This window comes from Aythya ferina (genome assembly GCF_964211825.1).
Source record: "Aythya ferina genome assembly, chromosome: 1".
Taxonomy (NCBI): Eukaryota; Metazoa; Chordata; class Aves; order Anseriformes; family Anatidae; genus Aythya; species Aythya ferina.
The window spans coordinates 140,019,885-140,047,826 of NC_140296.1; the positions used below are offsets into that span (position 1 = coordinate 140,019,885).

A 27,942-nucleotide genomic window follows, 5' to 3' on the forward strand; every position below is an offset into this window, starting at 1 on the left:
TAGGCTGGGTTCTGCTCCAAGTAACATAGCTGTATATCTGGGGTAGACTGATTTTAACTGTTATTTCAGATTGTAAAGGAAATCTTGACGCGACCATTAGGCTTCCAATCAGCATTAGGTCAAAAAGGATCAATTTTCATATTTTTGTTTGTATACTTCAGTGTACTTTTTCACATGTAAGGAACATTCCAGTAACATCAGTTTAACCATTGAATAATGACCTATGAGCTACAAGTTGAATGCCTTATGTCTTAAATAAGGACAATGCACCTGAATCACATCTTAATCAACCAAATTAAAAGGGCAGTGTCATTACAGTAACATAAAGACATCATTTATGGTGTTTATGGAATGTCTAGCAGAAGATACATAGTGTGGGATTGGTGCTATTGCAAAAATTAAATGTGCAATAGGATTAGCAGATTATTAGAAACTCAATAGTTTAAATTAGGGTGTCAGAAGAATTCAAGTCTGTTGACACAATATTCTATTGTCCCATACAGGTGGAAGAACATTAACAAAAGCAATAGACTAATCAAGGGTCAGAATTTTGCCCCCATTCTAAGGCTTGACCTCTGAACCATGTTATTACTGTTAGTATGAATGAGATGACCCACAAAATCTGTGAATTTGCATGCTCTTGACCTATGCAAAACTCACAGAAATGCTATTTATCTTAAAATTCCCTCACTTTAATTTAAACATTATCATGTCACTTCCATTTGCTATGGAACAAATTTACTTCAAAATATAACTAGTGGGCTCAGCTGAAGACAGTAACCCCTTCAGAATGGAAGAACTGGATCGAAAGCTTTAGCCCTAAAATATTCTTTTTAACATATCTCTGCATTTCAGCAGAAACTTATGGATAATACAGTAGACTGTGAACAAAGGAACTACGATCCGATTGCTTTAGAATAGGGATGCTCCTAAATGTACTTCAAGACCCTAGGAATGGTGGTGCCTGCTAAATCCCTTGCATCATGCAGCATACTCCTGTGACATTATCTTGCACTTTGTGGTATTTAGCATTCTACATTAAGATACCTTGGAGCCATCTGCATATTTAGAAAAAAAAAATTAAAGAGCCAATCCTGTACTCTGATTTATAGAAAATACATTGAAAGGGGTCAAAATCTGGAGAAAAAATATCCCATGCTGAAACTTTTTTTTTTTTTAACAAGTATGATTTTGAAAGTAAGATCACGAATCTTTGGATTGTGCAAGTTTATTACGAACATAGGCTGAATTTCAGCCTCAAGACACTGCATCTGATAGCCCATCCCCTTGTATCTGCTCCATTAAAAACTACCCCATGGACAAATCATGATCCTAAGAGTTAGTTGAAAGTAACCTCAAACCTTTCACCCTTTTTGTACTCACAAAGTAATCTAAACCCAGCACATTAAGAGAGACATCAAAGAGTCCCCACTGGTTTTTGTAGGTGCAACTTCTGAGTCTCTCACTTCCTACTTTAGAGATAAGCCATGCAAAGACTTCATTCTGGCCTTTTGCCCCCAAAAGAGTTTTTACTGAAATGTGTGTTGCAGTAGAAAGATAAATGGTCAGAGTTACAGAAATCAATACAGCAAAATTCAATAAATAACAACAAACATCTACTGGACAAGACCTAAACTTTTACTATAAAAGAAGTTGTTTTATTTTCCTATGCTTCTGCAATACAGACACTTCTTTTGTACATTCATGTTCATAAAGTATATGACATCTTTCTGATTTTAAAGACTCCGGCAAAATGTGAGACATACGTTCCATTGCCTTCTTCAGAAGCTCCTCAGATCAGTCTAAGAGCTTTTTGGAACCAGAACCAAAAACTCAAATGATATTAAACTGCATCACACATATAAATTTAGATCTCAAATTCACTTTAAACTATGGATCCAAGCTACAAAATACAGATCCAGATCTCATTAGCCTCAAGGTCTGCAGCTATCTGAATCTGACATTTTGACTTGGAGCTGTTTCTACTAGGAGTCAGATTTTTTTTTTTCTCATTTTCCATTTAGTCATTCCCAGCATGTTTTGCTTACATTTTTTTTTTCTGTCCCTGCACTAAGAAGCCATTGAACCATCTGTAGTATTCAGATAATAATTTTCTTAGCTACAACTACATAATTCCACTAATGAGGGCTACTGGAGAATCTGCTATCTTCCATTTGCAAAGACATTATTATAGTTTGATCTTTTGAGTATGCAGGCATCACTCCCCATGATGGGTGTTGTTAAATGTGTAAGAAACCATTTCTTAAAGAAAGACTGTACTGCAGCAATGTATATAAATATCAACTATATCATTTGGTAGTAAAATTACCAAGAAATGCTATTTTAGAGGGTCCGAAACATGTAGAGTCATGAAGGCTCTAAGAAAATAATTGAATGATAGTCTGGAAAAGTACAAAAAAAAAAGTTTTTCAACCTAATAGTTAAAAATTATGTTTTCACTTTAAAATCCACTGACATTTATTATTTTTATAAGAACTGAAGGAGTTAAATCCCATTAAAAAATGCAGGTCTCCTTCATTGTCTCCTATATGTCTACTTCATTCTTCTCTTACAGTAGGAAAGCCCAAATAAAATACCATTTGGGAATTATCCAATATTTGTTTTGTTTTTTCAGCTGAGTCTGTGAACCAAAAGACCACTTTTAGATCACACCCATCCAAAAAGGCAGCCTTACAAATCACAGCAATAGATTAGTCAGAGTGACTCTCTGAAGAGCCAGACCTTACTTTATGGAAATTCCTAGCAACTCAGTATGATTTTGCGCCACAAGTTCAAGCTAATTATTCAGCTGGTAACTGGAAAATCTTCAGATCTAGTCTTCATGTTGGCCTTTCTAATATTTGCACAGTGCTCCCTCTGCAGAAAGCAGGTGATGCAGGAATCCACTTTGTAGCCCCTCTGCCTGAAGCACAGCCTTCACATAAGGGTCCTTGTTCCAGCACTCTACACCGAGTTCACGTTCACCATCATCTTAAAGAAAAATTATATGTTACATGCAAGAGATTCCTGATAACTCTTCATTTTATGACCTGTCTGTGCCCTTCACAAGCATGTAGCCTCTGCCATCGGCCTCTGCTGACACAGTAGCCTCTGCTTTCATGACTGAAGTCCTCCAGCACAGAATTGCCTTCTTAAACAGAGAGAGTGTTTTGAAAATGCATTCCACAGTCGGATTATGAAAAATGGTTATGAGAATAAAAGAATTCCTGTCGTTTTCTTGTATACAAGACTCCCCTTGCAAAAATCAATCCATGCCATTTTGGAACAGTATCACTAATGAAATTACCATAATCAAGAACTGCAAAGACATCAATTACAAAACACAAGGCTAATAGCGGCCTTGAACAAGATTCTGACTCTACTGAAGATTTATAGAATCTGGCAAAGATTTCTATCTCTGTCATCAAATAATCCCACTGAAAAACCAAACATTCCTAACTATAAGCAGATGATAAATCCAAGGTCATGGTTCTGCAAGACACTGGCTCCTTATTACAGGAAATGCCGTGCTCTCCAGACCCAAAGCACCAAACTAAACCAAACTTGTTCTGCCAGTTAAAATTTGTTCAAAAATTTGTCCCAGAATACTTCTTGCCAGATCATCTGTCCTCTACCCTACAACCAGAACGAAGCATAAAGCTGGCAACAAATTGTGTGTTATTTTAACAGAACGAACACTAACCACAGCTTTGTGATGGATCCAGACCAAATCTTTAAAGGTAGATGATTCAGTGATGTGCACAGCCACTGTGGACAAGCCTGGAACTATGACCTCATTGACTTCGCTGAGACAATGTGAGATGTTCAAGTACAACACAAAATCTTACTTGGATTGTGCCTGAACCATTCTGTAACTTATATCACACCCATCATCCATGAAGGAACATGAATCAATGATCCTTCTAAGCAATTCAGTCATAAAATTGCATGTGTGAATAAACTTGTACTTCATTTTTGTGTGCGTTTCCTAGATTCAACTGTCAGGTGCCTGATTGCTTAAATTGTACGGTGTCAATAAATGTGTATGCAATTATATATGCAATGTTTTTGCCCAGCACACTAAAAGACTTTACAGATTCAACTTGCTTCACAGTTCTTAGAAATTCAAAGGTCCAAACTGTTTAATTAAGTGTTCCTTACTTTTTACATAATATCATTCTGTGCACCCATAAAGATTTGTACAGCTGATTGTACAGCCCATAAGCCCCACATCTCATTTCCATGGTCATACAGTAATAGCAGTAACCCTTTTATTCTGATTTAAAACCAATCCACATCATGTGGGTTCACTTGAAGGACCAGGGCCAGATTGGACATGCAGCAAGTAATTAGGAGAAGGCTGTATTAAATGGAATCCAACAGATATTTTCCATCTCCAGTGGCTAAGAGTCATTTTTTTTTTTTTTTTCCTCCGAGAAGATCTGAGTTAATAAAAAAACCTCCAAAGACCTGGCTCTCTAGCTAATGTCCAAAATGGTCTTTCTTTGCGTAGAAACAACGTAGAATGATTTAAAAATAGGCTTAAATTAGCATATTGCCAAACTGGTCTACTGTAACGAGTTCTTTGAAGTCTGGCATGCTGACTGATTCCCCACAGGAAGTTGAGTACTCAGAAAACAATTAGGAACAAAAAAGGGGTGGGTGAGAGGGGGGGAGAAGAAAGGGAGCAGCAAGTACAGTAGTTAAATTAAGCAAAGTGAGCCTTGGAATAGTCAAGGGACTAAACAAGCCATCGAATCACTTAATAACAGCACTTCTTTAGCGGTGGAGATAGAAAACACCAACTGGATTTTTAGAAACTGAGACATTAAGGCTTGAAAAAGCAGAATGACAGAAGTTTAAATTAAATAAATGAAAATTACTTCAGAATATAATAGAAGGTAATAAGGCACCCAAACTGCCAGTAGTTATAGTAGCTAATCCTGTTCTAAAATTGATCCTAATGTAAAAGCATTGTGCAATTTAAAAGTAATAAACATAATAATCCCTGCCATTTTACATAATAAATAAATCTTAACTACATTTCTCATTTGTATAAAGCCTTGTGAAATGATGGTGTTGGTTGTTAAAAAATCCAAATGTTTGTTTCACAAGGATATTAGAGTGATGCAGTGGAATGTATTTTGAGAGGGAAGGTTAAAATATATTTTATAGACAGAATAGAGTAAAAATAACTATATCTGAAAAACTGCACACACTGCACAAAGAAAGACCTTTCAGACTATACAATAAACATTTTACTCTGTGGAATACCTTCTCTATTACATTTTGTCTATACTGAAATGCAGAATCACATACAGAAAAATGGTTACAATTATTATTATTAATGTAATGATGGCATACATGGGAACTACTTATGCAATTAACAATCATATCTGTCCCAAAGATCCTGCGATGTAGATTAGCAAAGCAGGTAAAAGTTTCACCTTCTTTGTTTTACTAAATGGGACAGAACTACAGGGAAGTTTAAAGGCTTACTCCAATTAAGCAGTGAATGTCTAAGTAACTCATGGTTTCCAGACCAGGTCCCAGATTACCAGTCGGAGGAAACAAAAGGCTGTGGTTCAGGTGGGAACTGAACCTGCATTCTTGTCTTCCTTACAAATGTCTTAGCACAAAGTCATCAGTAATAAATTCTGTTCCTTTGGACCAGCCACCCCAACAAGCACTTCCATACCTCCATGCTGTGGCACCCTAGAGGTGTTACAAAGAACATAGTTCTCTGTCTCACAGCAACACATCTCAAATGTTTAATACAGGGACTTCCCTAAGAACTTCACTGGCTATTCTCCCAGCCACCTTTCGCCCACTCCTTCATGCAGACACAGTGGCACCTCAGTATTTTAGGCATCCCCATGAAAAGTGTTTGGACAACGTTATACAATTTTCTAAAACCTTTGGTGACTAACTTTTGATAATAAATAAGACTTTGGTAACTAGCCTCACTAGTTGCCAAAAAAGGTTGTGGAATCTCCATGCTTGGAAGTGTTCAAGACTCAGCTGGACAAGGCTATGAACTACCTGAATCTGCTTTGAGCAGTGGGTTGCACTAGATGATCTCCAGAGGTCTTCCCTTCCAGCCCAAATTATTTTATGATTCTATTTTATGTCTTTAGACTTCAGATATCTTCCTTGATGTGCTAAAAATTTCATTTCTTTCAACCCCCCTGACATTTATCATCTTACAGAAAATAGTTCAAATTTCCTTCAAGGTGCAGAGGAGTGCTATGAAAATGAACTAGATATTTCTACAGAGCATGTCTGCTGATAACACGTGTCCCGTACAGTTTTAAAGTCTTAAAGAGAGACTCTTATTCTTTGTTCTCTTGGAACTCAAAGCCCATATGGTATGTAAGAACTCTAAACACTGAGACTGTAGGACAAGCCAGAAGACACATGCTGACCTCAACATCCTAAAGAATCACCTTTATTGTACAGTAAATGTTCTTTGAGAATGTGTTATTACTGATGCCACTATAGAAGATCAGTCAGCATTATCCTGTCAGAATAGGAGCTTTGAGAAAATCCAGCTGCCTTGAATACTGATTTATGTTATTGCACTTCCAGATTTAGCAACCAAGGAAAAGCTGGAGCATTTGATACTGACATTCACACTTCTGGCCAAAGTAAAATACATCAGAATGAAAAATTTCAAGTGGGAGATCTACAGAACGCTCTCAAAAGAGGCCTGTGCACAAGTCTTACTATGTTTCAGTTCCTCTTTGGACTGACTAGTACATAACCTGAAAACAACAATATTATAAAATGTAAGAAAACTAAGTACATGTAGCACTACTTATTTAAAAGTTAAATATATATATATATTATTTAAAAAAAAAAAAAAAAAAAAGAGTCTAGCTAGATGAGAGGAAAGCCTGTTCAAGATGAGGCTGGAGAAGACCGTGGAGATTGTCTTCTTGTCTTCTGCATGATGCTCCCTTCAAACTCTTCTTGGTTGCCTGTATAAAGAACATTTTCCCTTTGGAAAGGTATCTGCTAACTTCCATGTCTTATTTCAAGATTTCCCAGTCACCTTGCAACAGCCTTTTTCTATAGCACTCATGCTACAGCACTCAGGTATTCATCACAGACAATTATTAGGTCAGTAGAAATGAGTAGGGTATGATCCAGCCCTGACTCTGTGAGGTTTGGTGGAAGAGATCTGAAAATTAAACATCTAACAGACTTGTACTAGTCAGTTTAAAAGCCACCATGTGAATGTCATCATATCTCCTTCAAGCTTGAAAGTCACCTCAGGGGGAACTCTTCTTAGACAGTATGAAACACCAGCATTTTGCTGCTACCATTCTTTTCATTGTTTACCATTTTATTATTTCCTTTTCTTTATTATTATGTATTAACATTACAGTACCATCTATAGCAACAAATTAAATTTGCAGCTCCCACCATAAACATTATCCTGCTATGCTAGGTTCTGCACAAATCTCAGTGATAATAAGATATAGTTCTTGCTCAAAGTGGCAAGAATAAAGGTGACAGAAACAAAATCAAAGCAAAAAGAGGTGACCCAGCTCATGTCATATGTCAACAGTAGAGCAAGTTTCCTAATACCAAGTCCAAGGTACCACATTTAATTTTTTCGTTGTCATTTGGCCTTTTGTCAGTATGTCTCTTCTCTTACCTTAAGCTGAATGTTTCACTTTATGCATGACAGTCTGAGAGTGCATGTGTGTGCATGCATGTGTGCAATCTACAGCTCAGCCAACTTGTATACAGGCAGTGTTAGTAACTGTTATTTGTTTAAGCTTTAATTCTTTTATTAATAGAAGTTTGGAGACAGAAAACACAGAAACAGGGATATTACCTGACTTGGTCAAAAACAAGATTGGGATAAAACACAGGCCTTTTGTGCTCCAATTATAAAACTCATAAAATTAGTTTTTATGAGCAGAAGCAATTGCTATTCTTGGTCTGAGCTATCTAGAAGTTTTGTAACCAGATTCTCATAATATTAAGGCCCTGATAATAAAACCTACTTGCTAGCATTTAGTGCTTCCCTAATGGGACTACACAGCACAGATCCATGACTGGGCCAAGTGAGCTCACATGGCTGCAAAACATCAAGTCTCCACTAAATAAGGCTTCTTCATTCACTAAACCTGCTGAGGGGAAAAAAAATCAGAAGAGTTTCACTTTGTATGCTTTTCTGTTCAGCACTAAATATCCTTCTGGGTGAGCCAGTGAGAATATAGGAGTTTTTAAATGCTTTCTTTGAAAGAAGAAAAATATATCTTTTAAGCAATCAAGCCTAACTGTGAGAATTAAAAATATCTGCTCCATATGTTCAAGTCCCAAGTAAAGTAATATTAAGTATGTACAAGAAAGTTCAGGTAGGAAGAGCAAATGATTAAAATAAAAGTCCCTTGGGTCAAAACAGAAGAGTAGTGGACATAGATAAAGTATCAGGGAAAGGAGATGAAATACAAACAGGATGTGCTGTGGTGTCCAAATGAGACACATTACTAAAAAAAGTGTTGCATCATTAACCACTCCATCAACCAGCTCTGCCAGGGCTGCAATGGACCTTCTATTGCCAACACCAAGTTCACTGACAGCATGGAGACCATGGAGAATATGAGGATCTCAGATCACTCTCCGGTATGTCTGCTAGTCTCACTTTAATACTTCAAAACAGAGGAGGGAGAAAATTTATATTCGAGCTTAAAGAGAAGCAGCAGTTATATTAACAGCTGAGAAACTATTTCAATTGTGTGATGGGCCCCTTATGATATGACTGAGATCAGTATATTCTGCAGTGATATCTCAAAGGTCAGTCAGTCACTGGTCTTCAGTGGATGTGGTGTGTTGTCCACAGTTTGTGCTACTTTTGTCACAGGTACTTGGGTAGCTCTCCAGAAGTCATCCAGAGCTCTGGTCAGAAAACATCCCGAGGGTCTTTCAATAGATACCCTGTATCAATAGTTCTGACCCACACACTCAAACTAAAGTGCCATGAATTCACACTGCAGTTCATAGAAACAGATGATACTCAGTGCCCCTAGAATCAGTCCCCTAATGATGAGCCCTGCCTGGCCCCCATGGCATATCACACAGTAGACAGCCCACTGGCTGACTGAACATAGACCTTCTTGAGCTGATCCAGACTCCGCTTTTAAGCACTGTTGGAACTATTGAGATAGGGTTGTTCTAGATGAAAGAGTTTATACAGACATAGTTAAATGTCATCTGTAATGCATAGAATATCTGTTGTGTCTGTTGTAAGCATAATTGCATCATTTTAGAAAATATTTTGATTTCTCTAATTGGAGGAATTTTAATGATTTTTTAAAGTCTGTTTCATAAAGTATTTTTTGAAATGCTTATTCAGATCTTATAATTCTATTCAATTTTTTAAACTAGTATTTTTTGAGGTTGCTAAAAAAGCACTAAGTTTATCTATGCTACTGCTAAGCTCATTCCATGCAAATCAAAAATAAAAATAAAAATAATAATCTTAGTAACTGGAAGAGTTAAAGGTAAAATACCATTTTATTCTTACTTCATGAAATGCACAAAAGAAATGTAGATTATTATTTGTGTGCTTTGGGTTTACTCAAATTCATTTTCATGTTAGAGAAGTAGCCAGTACCTCCTTTAGCATGGTTCATACTTGTACACACAAACATACATGCACAAAAAAAAATAAAAATAAAAGTCACCCACATGAATGAGAAAAATATGGTTAAAAATAGGATCCTTTTGACTGTAATCCCACAGAAACTGGCAGAAGGACTTGGAGACGTGAAGCTCCTATTAGCCTGTTTGTTTTTAATTGACTAGATTTCAAGTTGACAGTGTCCCTTTTAGCAGTGTACAGAACAAAACAGCACCACATGGCCAGCAGGATCCATTTTAAAGTGGTGCTCTCTTATGTCCCCTGCTGAGGATTGCACCATATGAGCCATCAGTAACGCCAAGTCAAAGGCCAACCATCAATAAAGCTCTTGCTGTGATCAAGAATATGTAAACAATGGACCAGCCACTTCTCGAGGTAGTTATAGCAGAGTTAAACCTAAAGTAGGGTGGCAACTACCTGACAAGTTTATTTATTTATTTATTTTCCCTTGAGATGTTAAAAAATACAAAATTATCTGGACACTAAATATTCTAACATGGACTCTATTGTGCACATATTTAATTAAATGAAGCCAATATGATACAGACTACTTGTCTAGATACAAAGCCTGTAAGAGTCAGTGGGAACCTTTTTATTGAATTTACTGGTGTCTGAATCAGGTCTGTAGTCAATACGTTGTTACCCAGATATCAGAGTGATGAGAACTAATATACAGATGTGTGCTTATTCATTACATACACTCTTAAAAGTACACTTTTATTGAGTAAATTCAACACATCTGGGCTAATCTTCTCTTCCTAGATGCACATGTGCCTGGACTTAAAAACTCCAACAACTGAAGTTCATTGAGAACAAGTTTCAGAGGGAAAAGACCCACCAAATTTAATAGGGATTGTTGCTTTTCTTCTTCCTCCTTACATTTCTGCTATAGGATGGATTAAGCTTTTTGTAGGAAGGATTTACTCCTGTATGTCCAGGAATAGTTTTCTTAAATCCTGCTAGCCTCATTTTGCTGGGTTTCTCTATAATTCCTGCATACATAAGACTTAATTGAACAAATTAAGAAAATCATATAAACCCCCTTGCAAGGACATACTTTCTCTGACCCTAACCAACTCTTTGTTGCTATCCTTCCCCATATATGACTCATCCCAATGTGTCGCATTACCATTGACAAGGACATACAAAGCCACAAAAGAAGCTGATGGACATCCGCTGCAGAGCATTAGCTACCTTGCTCCATGCTCCTGAGATCTGACTGTGTCTTTTGACAGCTCTCCAAGCATATTTCCCCATTTCTAGAATGAAACTGAACCTTTGCACTTTATTATTATTATTATTATTATTGTTCTCTTTCAGCAAAAAGGTAATTGGGCATGAAAAGTTCAAATCCATTAAATAAAAACTCAATTTAAAATATTTTCCATCTACCAAGCAAGGTCCTATTCATTATGCTGACACTGTACTCCACCTCTGTGCCAAGTGGATCACTCAAAGATGCCCCCCACCACTTCCCTGGCATTTGGTGTGACAAGTAAATCTGCTGTGCACACATTACTTTAGAGGGCATCCCAGTTTTGTATAAATACAAGCAACATTTTTAACAGCACCTTTAAATTCCCATGTTAAATTTTGTAACCACTGAGATACTTTTAATAAAAATGTTTGCTCTGAGTCTCTCCATTGGGTATTGTGGCAGAACAGGTAACAGGGTTCTGTTAGATCTATACACATAGCTTCTAAGTTTTATTTCTGCTTTACTCAATTCAAGTTTTTGAACAGACTCAGTCTTGCTCAGATTACCCTACAGCTACATACAAATCATAAAGTGTATTTACTTATCAATACCAATAGCGGAAAACTAAAAGATAAATTGCATAGCTCTATAGAAACCTCAATAGAAGAATTTAGACTTGCAGCTATTTGGTGCTGTATTAATTTAAAAAATAAAATAAAACATTCTAATGCTTCAGCCATGGGTTAAATATCCTGTTTCCACAAAGGTCGCTTTTCCCATAAAGGTTTTTTAGTACTAAGAGACAGTAGTTAGCCTTAATATTCATTACAAATTTCTTCTTTAAAGCTAGCAAAATATTTTTTGGCCTACAACTCAATCTGCCAGAGATGCAGAACACAGCTACCCCATTCTTCACAGACCAGGTCTAAATCCTAATAAAAAAGCCAAAGAGGGACATCTAGTGGTAACATGCACGAAATTAAGCATCATCAGAGGGAAGAAAAGCCTACTGCAATGACTATTACGGATCAGAGAGAACAGTTTATTTTTCATCGGAAATAAGGAAAAGTTGAAGGAAAGACTGAAATTAAATCATTTAAAAAAAAAAAAAAAAAAAGGTTGCTCATTTTATTATTTTCTAACCTACAAAATCTTATAATGGTAATATACTTAACACTAAACTCCATTTGGGCAAACCAGGAGATGAAGAGAAACAAAAGGAGAGCTAATAATCAAGTTAAGTCTAATTTGTTTGAAGAAAGTCAGATTATGCAGAATTAAATGATTATATATTGAAAAATTCTTAAACAAACAACACTACCACAGAACTCCAGACACAAAGAGAAAAGCTGCACTCTGGCTTTCACTAGCAGAACAATCCCAATGACAAGACCAGGAAAACTAATTTCATTTACCTTGAAAGTCTACAGATACATCAAACTCCAGTGAAGGGCTGAACACCAACAGAAACTAAAATTAAATTTCAGTTTAACAAAATTTCCAAAAAGTCACCAAATGAGAAAATCATAAGATTTAGTGCTAACTTATATTAGAAGTGAACGTTTCATCATAATCATCATGAAGTGCTCATGAAATATTAGTGAATTAAGCCATCTGTCAGCTAGTGAGGCAGATCAGTAGTACTGGACTCTTTTCCTAGCTGAAGACAAGGAGAGATCAATGGCAAGCTCCTAACTGCTGGAAAGAAAAAGTAGAGCTGTGTAGCACTAGCCACAGAGTCCCAGTTAACTTTAGCATCAAAGAGCATCTGTATTTGTAACAAACTGTGTCTTTCTTATGAAAATGCCCTTTAAGCACAAAGAGACACCCCCAAAAAGAGTACATAATACAGATGTCTGAATGGAGAGCAATGAACTTACAATCCATAATAAAACATCCTGCCAAATATCAGTATGTTAAGGCATGAAATGTGCACATATTTTGCTATGGACCAAGGACACTGATGATGAGGAGCAACCTTCTTGCCCATCCTCCTTGGCATGATGCTGGGCAGCTGCTCTCTGTCAAAAATGCAGCCCTGTAAGATGGTCCACAATTACTTTCTGTTTTGTTAAAGTCACTTAACAAGCAACTTTGTGTTATATAGCTACAGTCGTGTATATTAAAATATAACTGCAAACTAGTTACGGAAAACTGAGTTTTTTAGTGTTACTTTCTATCAAAAGACAAAGCAGATGAACTTCTAGCTTTATAACAATTACGTACAGGTCTTTTACATACCAAAAGAGTAGTAAACTTAACCTATCTCAAGCATTTCTGTGGCAGTTCCACTTACACTAATCACTACAGTTCCTCTCGAAACTGAGGCTTAAAGAGAGGCAAAGCACAGAAATTCTTCCAAGGAACACAGGACAACCTACAGGGCTGAGCCCTCTTCTGCTCAGCTCCCAGAGAAATTCACCCTTGCACTGATGGACTTTTCTGACTTTCCATGAATGGATGAAAAGGGAGACTTTCCCATAAATTTGCAAGCATACATAATATCACAGAATCACAGAATTTTCTAGGTTGGAAGAGACCTCAAGGTCATCGAGTCCAACCTCCAACCTAACGCTAACAGCCCTCCACTAAACCATATCCCTAAGCTCTACATCTAAACGTCTTTTGCCAAGGATGGTGACTCCACCACTTCCCTGGGCAGCCTGTTCCAGTGCCTCACAACCCTTTCAGTGAAGAAGTTGTGAACTTATGTGAACTTCCATTAAAAAAAAAAACATATGTGAACATATGTGAACTTCCATTAAAAAAAAAAAAAAAAAGTCATCCTTTCCAATGCTCTAGGTGTGATGTTAATTTGGGGGCAGCATCATAGGCTATTCTTTGTAATCATATAATGTCAACTCCTATCTCCTACAGTGGTGGACTGTGTGTCACAAAGGTGCCTTAAGAGGCAGCTGATTAAACAGAATTAGCTACTGAGTTGACCCAGTCCAAAGGTCATATCCATTCTGATTTGGGATATTAATAATTCTCTTTACAGATATATAATGACTAGATGTACATGGAAAAACATCCTTAAAATTAACTTATTTTAAGTTGAGATAATAAAGTGTGCTTATAAAATAGAACTGAAGAAGCAGAATGCTGCATGCCTCTCTGAGAATGAATAATCTATTAATCTTCAGTTAATAGCACTGCATTGAGTCTGCCACTTCAGGCTGCACTGAGCTATCATGAAAATAATCCTCTCCTTTTACTCTTCCCTTTCTTTTTTTCCTCATTGTTTCTGCACAACTGCTACTACCTTCTGAATTTATTCCCCCTCGCTGGACGAGCAGTACCCATGAGACAAATCCCCGCACACTTTTTTTTTTTTTTTTCTCTCTCTCAGACAGACAGGCTTCTTGGAACTTCTCTTCTTATGCTCTCTCAAAAGTCCACTAGCACATGTAAGATGTGGAATAAAAGAAAGATGCTAACTGTCAGTGGTGATGCGCACTGGGATCCACCAGCAAAGAACTAGAGATGAAAGCATTTGGTTGTGAAGATTATGTGGCCACTACTAAAATAACGTCCTTTAAGGCATAAAAATAAACGACTCTCAAATGTGTTTCCATGGCAAAAGCAGCCACCTGGCACACAGGTCAGTATTTGGAAATGCCATGTCAAGGCATGGAGGCTGACTAGTTAATACAAGTCAGGCACCATTCTCCTGCCCATATGACACCTCAGTAGGCTTTGAAGAAAGTGTGCTGGAGATGTCATTTTCCACTCTTTTATAAACACCCACTTCAAGATGCTTCACTCCAGGCTAGCAAGTGATGCCCTACATCACTATACTCTTATTTACAGAATTTATAACATAGGATCATGGTTACAACTTCATACCTTGCAAGTATTTGTGCAGCATATTCACCAGAATATACTTTCCTAAGAGTGCTTAACCAGCAGTAACATACAGAAAAAACTTCAGGCATTATACTTCACATTTCTCATGCCTACTTTTAAAATAAAAAAGTAGTGTCTTTGTACATGTGGAAAGAGGCTCTACATTCTCTCTTTTCTTTTTTTTTTTCCCCCCAAGAGTGAACAGGAGTGAAGAACAGGGTACACTGAAGGATGAAAGCACCGGTTTAAAATATTTCACATTCCTCCTTGCATTGCAATAATATAATAACTATCTTGACTTAAAAATAAATAAATAAATAAAATCCTGTTTTTAAAGATTAGTGTGCTTATTCCAGAGGGAAACAAGGTAAAGAAAAAAGTCAATCAATGCTTGTTTCCTAATGTCTCTGAATAAAGATCACATACCTTTCTGGAAGACATGCTGTAATTAAACTAACCTCAGCAGAAGGGCAGCCATTCCATGGCATATTTTCCACTAGAGGTCAGGCTGAAGGAAGTAATGATCTATTCTAGCCTTCAAAATCTGAGTGAGAGTTACTAATCAAGTTTTGGTAGTTTGAAAATCAGAATTTAATTAATACCACTTTGTTTCACTTAAAATGAATGACAAAGACGTGTTTTTCTAAGTGTCCAACTACTGGAGGTATTTAATCATGAGAGTATTTTAATACACGTCAATACAACTTTTCACAGAGCAGTTGATGTGCCATCTCAGTTGGCAGGACAAGGTTTGTACTGCAATAGAAAAGTTTTTCTCAAAACTTCAGCCTTGAAATGAAAAACATGTTAAAAAGTTTGGTTAATAACAAAGAATATTTTACTTACTTTTAAAAGGGTATTTTTCAAGTTTTTATTTTTTGCCTTGAGAAAGGATATACATTACAAGCAACATCCATCAAAAAACTAGACTGAATTTGTTTCTGTAAGTAACTAAGAAGAAATGCCGCTAAGCATGGAGTAATGACCATAACAGACTTTGGGTGACTACATTTTTTAAAACCCCAGAGAGATTTGAATTAGGAGCCTAAGCTTTTCTTTTTGTCCATTTTGATGACATACAATGGCATCATTTTCAGAAGCATTGAACCAGCTTCTTGAAATAAAACCTTGAAGGCAGACTTACTCCCAGAAATTCAAGGAAATATCTAATGTATCATTTATAGTTTTAAACACCTGCTTTGTTGCACCAGGACATGAAATCGTGCTCAGATGGCAAGTCCTAGCTCCAAGGTCTTCGCCAGTCACCAGCCCTCTCAGCAATTCACTGCCTACAGCACATCTGTCTCCAGCCATGAAAACCTGGACAAAGTAACCTTGTCTACAGTCACGTAAACATTTACCTCTGGGTTGAAATCTAAATTGAGGAGTTGCTCACAAGTTTACACTTCTGAAAACAAAGAAGCCCACGAAATTCACTGAGAAAGGAAACTAACTAACTAGATCAAACTATGTCAGCTAGTATTTTAAAGTACCTTACGGTCACATATTAGAGCCACTTCAAACCATGACGTACTTTACAAAAATAAGAATATAAAATGTCAGGAATAATGTGCAGAGAGAAGAAAACTTGTAGTTTCTCCAGCCACCTATGATTACTGGTAAAAATAAGACGCATAAGGTTTAGAAAAGAAGCCTGCGAGACACTGGTTTGAGTTTCCTATGGTCTAGCCTCTTCTGTACTTTCACCATCTCACATGTAGTCTACCTGCTGATAAATCAGTTGCTTCATCAGAGTTACAGCTTACCACAAAAGAGCCAGGTAAAAGCTCAGTCCAAAATTCACATATACGTGTTTTAAAAGGTGAAAAAGCATTTTTATATAGGCAGTGTATTCAACTAATGTTGCTTTTTTTAAATATTATTTTTATTTTTTATTTATTTTTTATTTTCTAGTTCTGAAAATGTGCTAACATTTTAAAGTATACACCTGTACAACTGGGTATGACACAGAAACATCTCTCTAACGCATGGCCTGGAGCAATATAAGAGCCATTTGAAAAGGACGACTCAAACGTAACTTGCACAGAGCTGGCAGTCAGAGTTTCATTGAAGCTGGTAACGCAGATTTCACAGATTGTACCCCACCCAGATTCACAGATGGTATTTGTGGGAGCAAAGGAAAATAAAATATAGGTTTAAAATAAATGCAAGAGAAACACAGAATAATATTGAATCACTCTAGGTATTTCTAAGGGTTTCTGTTTATCTTTTCTACTTCTCAGCACATAGTGAGTATATGTTCAAGGCTTTGATACCACTGAGCAAATGGAAGGGTTTTAAAATTAATTTTGTTTCAAATGTAAAATCACAGAAATAAAGATAGGTTCCAGATATTTCTCTTTAGAGTGAAGTTACTGTACAGAAGCTTCATGCAAAAGGAGTTAAAAGCTGCTCCTGAATACATTGTGCTAGTCTGCATCCCTCCTTGTGGACCACTTGTAACGTTCTGACCTCCTAACATGCCTGTTAATTAACTAAACCTCCTATTTTAAATGTAAGGTGTTATGAACACTTAGCTGTTAGGTGGCTAAGATAATGTACTACTAAACAACAGAATGAATTGAATGCATAGACCTCTGCTTCCTTGGTGTTACTGCAGGTGTACTAGAAAAACTCAAAAATTTGGAAATTAATCAATTAAGAACCAAACAATTTTGAAATTAAGGGGTCAAAAGCCTACTAAGAAGTCCTTTGTAGGAAAGCTGGTACTGTGAGTTTCTTATTCTGTCATGCCTTTTTTGTGTTAAAGGGAAGGGCTAGCTCTGCTGAATTTCAAGCGGATCCCTCTATATGGTGGATACTTTCCTGTTTTTTTGTTTGTTTGTTTGTTTTGTTTGTTTGTTTTTGTTTTTTTAAATGCTAGTAAGAAGAGGCAAGCCACAAAGAAGTGAGAAAAATACAACTTTAGATGCTGACATTACAATACAAGAGGGCAGGGTAGTTGCAGACGGATCAGTCTGAGTTGTCAGGTTAACTGACAACTATTGGTTTGGGCCCTGGTTCAAGGTCCCAGCCTGGCCCCTTCCACCTCCACCACCAGCCCCGCTCAAACTAGGAAGGGCTGACAGGCAACATTACTTTGTTATAGTCATACCCTGCCAGGTAGCTGGTCTCAACTTCTCATAAAAAGCTAATATAGAGAAAGAAGATATAGGAAGAAAACAGCAAAAGCAGCAAGTGATAGAGAAAGATGCAAAGAGGAGAAACATGGAAGTCCATGCTTCTGTTCTGCTCCCTTCTGGAGGCCCTCGTAACCCAAAAGGTGTTGACACGTGCTTCCAATTCCAGTGTTTGACTTTTAATCATCCTCTCTTGAAAATCCTCTTTCTAAAGAATCCACTTCCTCATTATTTCAGTCATTAGTTAAATTTAATTTCTGGTAAATCAATGTTTACTTGTTGATTTCATGTCCTACGCTTCTCTTTTTAATAAGTAAGACTTAGACACTATCCTTGAATTGACATAAAAATCCCCTTCTTTGGATTTACCCAGTCTGTCTGCATCCTTCCCAACTCCTCCTATCGGCCTTCTCAGCTACAGGCTAGCACAACACTGTCTGACCTTCAGTGACTCACCACAGCAATGGGTAGATAGGTAGGCTCCAGCACGATGTGCCTTGCACTATTACAACTTTACCCAGGCCAAGAGAAAAGCCTGTGGCATACGGAGACAGCAGAATGAAGTCTTCCACTCCTCTCTGGGCTGTCCAGTAGTAGAACAGCTTCTGAAGTACAGAGGCAGGAAAGAAAACCAAACACAATGGGCTCTGACTTGCCACTTAAAATTTATCAATGACCAGCACACTGGATATAAAGTCTTTTGGGGGTTATTTTCTCTCCTTGAAATCTCATGCTACTATTTAAGCCACGGTTACAAAAACAAACAAGAAAGACCAGGAAGAGTCTTTAAGGAAATTATTTCAAACTAACACATCATAGAAAGATATAAGCAAAGAGCAAAATTTCCTATCAGCAACATATTTATGACAGTATGACATACAAACTAATTATATATTCACATCTGAATTACTTGATATATACATCTGCAAGTGTCACTCATTTTATGCTGAATTTATTCACAAACCAAAAAAGAAAAGATCATTTACATAGGCTCTACACTTTATCCAGTCACAAAAATCTATGTATAAAGTAACTTCGACAAAAACAATTACTTCAAATTTTCACCAGTGTCACTAAATAGTGTTTAACCCAAATACTTCTCTTTTTTAATCTACTCATCTGAGAGATGGAGCTACAATGGTTTGCATTTTTTAATCCCGAAGTGGATTACACAAACAATTTCAAAGATTTTTTTACAACAAACCTAGCATTACCAGCTACATCTTATTATTAAGGTAAGCATTCTTCAAAGAACTGCATGATTGGAAATCTTTTTCTGATACATAGTGACATTCTATCTGCTGGCTGCAGTTAGAAGAGTCAAAATGAAAACAAAAATTCAAACACACTTTTTTTCATCTTATCTTTATTGATTTAGACTTCAGAGCTACAGCCAAAAATAGAGCATCTGTAGAAAATTACCACACATGCTATCAATACAGCATCATCGTATGTTTAGAATTATAAGCACTTGACAAATAGCAAAGAGAACATTAAATCTAACATTTTGGCAATGCAACCCGTGAATGCAGAGAGGGACTTTTTTTTCCTCCAAAAATAAGTATTTCTAACCAGGAATGAAAAGCCTCTGTTAAAAAAATTAATTCTCATCATCCTGTAAAACTCATGTTGGCTCATTCAAGACATCAACACACACCACTGGAAACTTTGCATGGAATGTCAAATGATACACAGAAGCTATAACTCAGTTACAGGTACAACGCTGTCTTCAGCACTTTGTATGCCATTGAGATGGTAACAGCATACCCAACTACCCAAGACAAACCTCTGGCAGGCTGGGGAAGAGGGATCAAATATGCAAGAGTGTGAGTGATCCTAGCTCCAACGAAGATCCTAAAATGCAGCAAGGCTGTGGACAGATCAGAGCCACTAAGAGCATACAGCAGTCCAATGCCAAGAAATGGGACAATATTTTCAAGGTCATTCAGGTGGCCTCTGGGGAGAAAAGCAAAGTTGTTTTATAGTGTTACATTTTGTTAAGTAAATCACTTCAAGTCTTATTATTTTTCAGCATCTTCAAAGTGTGCTATTGTTAACGCCCTATCACTACTGTTGACTTTCTCTACAGTGGGGCCCTGACTTTAATGTACGTTCACCTGACATCGCTCTGGTCTCTCTTGCTGCACCCCCATACTTTTATGCTTTTGATCTTCTATATGAAATATCTTATATTTTCTCTAGGATCTTGGTAATATAAGGGACTTACATGAAGTATGTGAGGGCACCATAGCGTGCAAGAATAAAACAAAAGGAAGAAGCTTTTCTGGGCTCCCCAGTACAAAAAAGACAGGGATCTCCTGGAAAGAGTCCAGTGGAGGGCCACAAAGATGATACGGGGCCTGCAGCATCTTCCTTATGAGGAAAGGCTGAGAGACCTGGGCCTGTTCAGCCTGGAGAAAAGAAGACTGAGAGGAGATCTCATCAGTGTGTATAAATGCCTGAGGTGTGGGAGACAGAGGGATTTGGCCAACCTCTTTTCAGTGGTTTGCAAGGACAGGACAAGGAGTAGTGGTCACAAGATAGAGTTTGCCAAGTTCTGTGCCAACATGCGAAAGATCTTCATGGTGAGGGTGACGAAGCACTGGAGCAGGCTGCCCAGGGAGGTTGTGGAGTCTCCTTCTCTGGAGATATTCAAGGCCCATCTGGACGCCTACCTGTGCAGCCTGCTCTAAAGAACTTGCTTTGGTAGGGGGGTTGGACCCGACGATCTTTCGAGGTCCCTTCCAACCCCTTCAATTCTGTGATTCTGTGATAACAGCTGGAATTCTCCTGTACCCTCTCACAAACGAACATCAATTGAACTGGATGACAATAACTGCAACTATTAGACTTCATTATTAGACCTTCATGATCTACTCCAACACTATCAACTTAGTCTGTAGTCTCCATAAAGAAAATATGAAACACCCTATATATTAAACATTCTATCCAAACTTCATGAGCCTCAATCGTCTTGAAGAATGTTATTTTTTAGCACCTAACAAGTCTGACAGTTATACTCTTGGTTCATTTTCTTCACTAATAAGCACTAAAATAGTGCTAAGTGGAAAACCATTTGAAATTTTGAAACCATAGTGTAATTTACTAAGAATGTGTTGAGACCGAACTCCAGATCTTGAACCCTTCCACAGCTCTTCGTAAACCTTCCCTGCTCCCTTTACCTCTTAAGGTAAACTATAATTCCAACCAAATTTGCTGATTGAAAAAACTTGTAAGCCTTACTAATTATATCAAATTTCACTGCCAACTAGAAACAGAACATGGTGTTGTTTTGCAGCTGCTTTTTGAACTCATGTATCATTACAAGAAAACATATCCTCCAGAAATGTTTTTTGCTTTTTTTTCCAAAAAAAAAAAAAAGTACAGTGAAAAAGTAATGTTTTCCATACCCATAAACATAACAAATTCCAGTCACTTATATAGAAGAGAAGCCATGATAAATCTATCCAGCATTCTCTGTTGCCTTGAAGCTTGGAATAGAAAATAAACATCCATTAAGAATCATTGTCAGGAGGAAAAAAAAAAAAAATGGATGCTTTAACACCAATGGAGTAACTAGAGACAAGCTGACTTACTAGTTCTGGGGAAGTCTTAAACACTGCAAAACAGCAGCGCAGGCTTTGAGAATACAGTCTTGTAAAAATCCTATCTGTGTAGCTCAGACTGTGAGGTGACTCATTTTCCTAACATACTGATTTGAATTAAAAGGGCACTTGGTCCTAAAGCTGGTAGCAATTTAGCTGTCCTCTTAAAATTTACAAACAGAAAGGAATTACTCTTCAACAAGAAGTGCCCAGTTCTATGTAACAACCAACACATTAAACAACAACTCCCTGAATGACAGAAGGGAAGAAAAGGAAAGTTCAGTATATTTTTACAGCCCACTGAGACCCTCCTTTCTGAGATTTTAATCCAAAAGAGACATACAGAAATATACTAGCCTTCATGGAACTACAATCATCTACATTAGCAAGGATCTACTGTTCTGAAATCAAAGTTGATATTTATTTTCTAGATGTTCCCTAATGGTGTTTTAATGAGAACTGTTCATTCACATTGAAGTTTTTGGTATAAAATCTTGAATATAGCAAATAAACTAAAAGCTTCATTAAGGAATAATGATACGGAAAGCATTAAGAATATTAAAGGTTCCTGTGCCTTGTTAGTACAGGTATATCAAACAGCATCTCTAATCTTATGATTTTGGTATCAGAAAATTTTTGCCAATAGCTAAACAGAATTAAATAAGCTGCTACATTTAACCCACTGAACTGAACTTTACAATCTGCCATGAATCTTGCAAAACAAAATACATACACTGCAGGTTGCACACTGCTATACTATTAATAGTATTCTTCCAGAAGGCTGGTCAACTTTCCCGTACAACTGATACATCAGGCAGTAACCCCAGTTCAATCCAGCAAAAAGAACACAGGCTTGGACTCCCACTCAGTATAATTTGCCAAACCATGCCATCTTTACAACTCTGGAGTTCCATGATTTTAATACAATTTCATTCCTCTTCCCCCCTGTTATTTCCTTTACACTTTGGTAAAAGATGCAACTCTTGCAACTCATGCTGAAATACAATGAAAGCTGATTTATACTAAATCAACATACAATCATGTTTTATAATCTTCTCACCACTTTCCCCATCCACCCAGGATCCAAGAGTGTGCTATTATAGCCAAACACTGACATTACTTGTAGTATGCATGCTGACCATTTGAATGCGGAATAGTTTGTTCATTTGGACAAATTAACATAAAACATACTAGAAACAGCAACACAAAAAAGGTATGGGTTTGCCAAAGAGAATGCGATGAAATTAGTTCTTTGATTTAGGCTGATTCTGTTACTTAAAGTAACTTTTGAAAGACTCCCATGCATTACCTGCGTACGCGTTCAACATCTGCATCAGTCCGCAGGTATTTTTTGGCACTCTCGCCTTTACCAAATGATGCTGTATCTTCTGGGTTAACAAATGCCTATTTCAAATAAAAACACAAAAGAGACATTAGATGCAAGGATGCTGCTTCTAGTCAAAGCAGCTTCATACAAAGATACGCTCTCTACTAATGCCTCTGTAACCCCACATAATTCACCTGCAGTTAAAAGCACAGGGGACAATACATCATTCAATAGAAAAATAATTTCTTGAACCTAGCCCACGTGTAGCATGTATCCTGACAAATTAACATAATTTATGCATGTAAATGATGCCTTCTTATAACATGGACAAACACAGCAGATGACTGAAGCAATGCCAGTGGCCTGAAAGAACATCATAACATGGAAGGTAGAAGTGTCTGTACTGCCGAAGACTCTCTTCACTATTCTTGACAGATTATCTGAAAGCCCTTTTGGATCCTTTGCAAGTCTATACAAGAATAGCATCCGCTCCCATCCTCGTTATTACCAAATACACTGATCCCTTTCCTTTTAGGTACAAATTTTGCCACTTATATGACCCTTTATTACCTCCAATACTTTAAGATATCATTTGAAAACATCATTCACTTCAGTTGGTGCAGACTGCAGTAGATGTCTCCTTGCCAAGATGTAGTAATACATGCATTCTGTGAACTGTTCATGCTATATAGGATTTAGATTTTAAGAGGTACATGATTGCTTTCTAAGGCAGCCTTGATCCCTCACTGTTAAATATCTTTGGCCTCAAAATTCTGGAGACATTAACAGTGTCAGCAACACTCTACCTTCCCTTGCTCCACTGCTTTCCTCCATTTTCTCTTAATACTTCATTAGTCTATTTTCTTTTAAAGACTTTTTTTTTGTCATTTTAAACAAGAAATGAAAAGTACTTATCTGTTTTTAATATTACTCTCCATCATAAGAAAAGCAATTACCTCAAATTAATGAAAGTCCTATTGCCATCTGCACACACATGGAACACAATACAGTATGAACATTAATATAGGACTTCATTAGATCTACATATAGGATCATACAGCTGACCTGCTTCTAGAGCAAAAGGAAATAAGGTTACAACAAAGAAATCACAGAAATCTGTGTTCTATTTTGAACCTGTGAGTGTGTGTGGTCTACTGGACTCAACATTCAGCTGTGCCAAAGACCTAGAGAACCATCTGAAATCAGCAGTTGCTCAAACGCCATGCTACTAGGACCTCAAAGGTACTGTGTAACATCACAAACAACAGAATAATTGAGCTGCTTTCTCTTTCATCCAGCAGGTATAAAAAGCAGCATTTCAACTAAGGGACTGCAACAAACTCTCTGAAGCACATGCTGTCTTGCAGAAGCAGATCTCACAAGAACAGTCATATGGGGCAAACCCAGGGCTCTTTCATCTCAGGACCGAGCGTTTCCTAGAGTGGCCAGTAGCAGATACCTAGAGATCACCAAGAACATGGCAAACACAATGCAATGCTTCCCATGGGCACCCTCTCCTATGCTAGATGCAGCTTCTACATTATTTAGTAATCCTCACTCGATCTTTCATACACTTATCCATGCTATCCATCAATCCAAGTAAACTTTCAGCCTGCCACTCATTTTTGAAAATGATTTTTTTTTTAAACGACCTTTGTGAAATGGGAAGACTAAAACAATTAGGGAATGTAAAAAGCTTTGAAATTACTGGATGAAAGGGTTATAGAAGCATACATATGTAACTCATATACCCTCTCTGACTCTACTGGTTGGTTATTCACTTAACACAGCTTCATACCATGTTTTATTTGCTTTATAAATTGGGTAGCCTGGACACCAGCATTATCCACAAGACAGTGGAAATTACAGTTCTGAAAACTTCTCATTTAAAAGGAATAGATATGTTTTAGGAGAGTAGCATAAGTCAAATGCAACTGTAAGAGAGTCTCATAAATATCTCACAATTAGGTTAAAAACATTCTCCATTTGATACCAACAAAGCACCAGCTGGCCAAATCCAGTCTGTCATTAGGGGAGGGAAAGAGGAGAAAGTTGAAAACAAAAAAGAAAGATAAGCACCTGTATTTGAAAGGTGAAAAGAAAAGAGATGCCTATGATATCTCTGTTATTTCAATACAGATTTCAAGCTCTTCTATCAGACAACAATCCCAGCTTCTTACCTTTCTCGTGATTCTGAAGTATGCAGTTATAAGACTCATTAGCATCATTTTTAGGAGAACAATAGTTGCATAGGTAGCATAGGCACGGAAGACTTCATTGTCAATTAGCTGGGTAAGTTTAGCCATTTCTCCACTTCTCACTGATGACCTTTAAAAAATATTGAAGTTAGACTAACAGTAGAGAAGCCCGAAGTTCTGACAACAAGACTGACAAGACAGCTCTTCTTAGCATCACTGCAGTGACAACACAACTTTGGCTCTCTGAAAAAAATATTTTTCAAAATATTATTTTAAAATTATTATTATTATTTTTTACTAGCAAAATACTTAGTACACTTTCCAAATAACAAAAGCCAATTTTAGACCAAGTCATTTGAACTAGTGAATTTCCCTAAGCAATTACCAGGATAGAAAGAGTGTGATGACATACTATATGTACTAGAGTGTTTAAAGAGGAAAATTAGTATTGCCTACCTTTTTTTGTAAAATTACGCAATTATAATTGCATTTCAGCTTTTGAACTAGCCAATATCTTCCCACCCAGCAATAACTTGTGATCAAACTGAGTTAAACATGCATTTTCTTCCTTTGAGACCTAGTTCTTAAAAATTGCTTTTAGCATGATTCACGGGCAAAGATTAAGTTGTAATGACAAAAAGCAGAGAACTATTTATGCTTTTATCAAGGGAGGTTTAAGCTAATGAAGACTCTTTCCAGTGAGGCTGTACCAAACCCACCATCTCATGGAGGCGGTATCTTTTATCAACACCATCAAGTTAAGAAAGTTTTGAGGATTGAATGCATATAAAATGAAAAGCATGTCCACCTGCACATCCAATTTGTGCTCTGCACAGAGCAAGGCTTTTGCCTCACCAGGTGCTTTAATCATGCATTTAGTGAGTAGGAATTCATATAACTAGTATTTCTTAACTACCAGGTACTTCATTCATTCTGAGACCAAAACAAAATTACATTTTTTTTTTTGTCACAGATAGCTTCAAAATTTCCTATAATATTTTAACAATAAGAAGTTAAAATTATGTACAGATCTAACATTCACTCATTCTGCCTTCAGCATGTAGTCACTGCCAGCTACAACCAAACAAGGGAAACTGGACCAGCTGCGAACAGTACAAGACTCTTGTGCTGAAGGTACATCCTTGGTGGCGAAGTGGGCAGGACAGAGGTAAGCAGCTGTTTTCTCAGTGATGCAAAACTAGCCTTGCCTAAACATGTCTAGATGTGGGGATGGGATTTTGCTCCCTCCTTTATCCTTCACAAAAGAGTGCTTCGGTCACTGGGCCAAGCACTGGGTCTAGGGATTATGGGAAACTCGGAGCAACTCTTTCCATTCCCACTGCAGCTCAGCAGTTCTGAAAACAACCAGCAACTGGGCAAAGATTTTTCTCAGCAATAAATAGACACTGTCATTTTTAACTTAGTATCACAGCAAAAAGTATGCATGGTTTATAGATTTAAAAAAAAAAAAAAAAAAAAAAAAGTAAATCTGTGGCTTTGGAGCATTTTTCCCCCACTGAATTTGAAAGCCATATTAAAAACACATCCAGGAACTACGTAAAGTCATGAAAAACTGTTCACCAATGTCTCTTTATCCTACCTGCTGGAACTATACCACATTTATCCATTTTCCCTACTTGTAGGGTTATCTTCTTCTAATTCTCAAGGCCTTGTCTTCACTACAAAAAGGGAAGATCAAAACCTTGCTGAAGACAAAGAATTCATCAGCAGGAAAGCCAAAATAAACCCTACCTTGTAAAACAGATCAGGGTTTAAAGGCATATGCTTAGTAAAACTATCAGCAGACTGATCTGTAAATGTAATACCACACTGTGGTGGGAATGCAAAATTCAGAAGTAAAAGTTTGGATCCCACGTACAGGCTCTTAAAAGCAGAGAGGGGAAGATAGTTCAGCCACGTTGCCCTCACTGGGCACCTATGTTAATATTCACATTACACATGATTTTTGTCCCAGTGCTGACAGACTAGGCCTTCCCTGTGCAGTTGTGATTGTTAATATCAGCTAAATACCAGCTGGGATGGCCTTTTGTTGTTCATTTGTTAAAACACTACTTTTCAAAGTATTGTGTGATAGCAAGTCCAGCTTCTCAGAAATATATGCTCTGTTCTTGCATCCTTAGGCTCTGACACTACACCCACCCCTTCCATAAACTGTGATAATTTAACCCGCCTTCAAAACTCAATCCGTAACAAAACCCCGGCGGCCACGCTTGAGTCACGGGGCTTCCTAGCAAACCTGTGCCGTCCTCAGCTGTGAATTCAAAGCACGCTTCGGCTGCTGCAGGCGTCCAGAGAGAAACTGCGCCCTTTAAAAAGAAAGAAATCGGCAAGTTTCAACACGCCCTGGGTGCTCCTTAGCCCGGGCCGAGCAACTCCTCCCCAGCTCGGGGGGGCAACCTGGGAGGCGAGGGACAGCCAACGCCTCTCCCAGCCCCGAGGGCTCCTCGGAGGGAGGCGATTTCCCCACTTCTCACAGCCAGTACCCAAGGAGCCCCCTCGCCCCGCTCCCGGGCTGTCCCCGAGCGAACCCCGCTGCCTGTCCCCGAGCACGGCCCCGGAAGGCAGCGGCTCCGGGGGGGAACCTTCCGCTCCCGCCCGGCCGCGGCGCCGCCATCTCGCAGCGCCCACGCACCTCGCCCGGGTCCCCTCGCAGAGAGCGCGCCCGGCGCCGCCGCCCCGCTGCTCGCGGCCGCCCGATGAACCCCGGCCGGCCGCGGGGCCCCGCCTCGCCTCGCCCCAGCGGGCGCGGCGGTGGAGGCGGAGGCGGGTCCGGAGCTGGGCGGCAGCATGGCCCCCGGGGGGCTGAGGGCCGTGCTCCACCGCCAGTGAGGGGTCGGCGGCGGCCACGTCCCCTTGGGGGCCGCGGGGCTCTCCCGGCGGCTCCGCGGGACTGGGTGACCCTGCTGAGGCAGGGTTCAGGCCTCGGCCCTCCGGGAGTTTAGCTGG

The 27,942-nt window shown here is 38.2% G+C and overlaps 1 protein-coding gene across 9 annotated transcripts; it reads right to left on the minus strand.

Annotated features, from left to right (window-relative positions):
* Positions 1 to 18,780: 18,780 nt before the first annotated feature.
* On the minus strand, positions 18,781 to 27,714 carry MGST1 (microsomal glutathione S-transferase 1). Of its 9 annotated transcripts, none has more exons than XM_084498444.1 (5): positions 27,629 to 27,714; positions 27,233 to 27,302; positions 24,958 to 25,105; positions 22,760 to 22,854; positions 18,781 to 19,801 (listed from the first exon to the last, which is right to left on the minus strand). In XM_084498444.1, the coding sequence occupies exons 3-5, from the start codon at positions 25,081 to 25,083 to the stop codon at positions 19,555 to 19,557; spliced, it is 468 nt and encodes a 155-aa protein (XP_084354570.1). In that variant the 5' UTR covers positions 25,084 to 25,105; positions 27,233 to 27,302; positions 27,629 to 27,714; the 3' UTR covers positions 18,781 to 19,554. The 9 variants fall into 9 exon arrangements, with proteins under 9 accessions (XP_084354570.1, XP_084354575.1, XP_084354572.1 ...); XM_084498449.1 differs by having other exon boundaries at positions 27,167 to 27,302; positions 27,629 to 27,697; XM_084498446.1 differs by lacking the exon at positions 27,629 to 27,714 and adding an exon at positions 27,525 to 27,578.
* Between the last annotated feature and the right edge of the window lie 228 nt (positions 27,715 to 27,942).

Coding starts and splice junctions, on each gene's coding strand:
- MGST1 (XM_084498443.1), bottom strand. CDS start 26,595: ATGTGGTATAGTTCCAGCAG. Junction 25,106..26,575: donor ATGTGGTATAGTTCCAGCAG/GTAGGATAAAGA, acceptor TATTTTTTAAAG/GTCATCAGTGAGAAGTGGAG. Junction 22,855..24,957: donor ACTTCAGAATCACGAGAAAG/GTAAGAAGCTGG, acceptor TATTTGAAATAG/GCATTTGTTAACCCAGAAGA.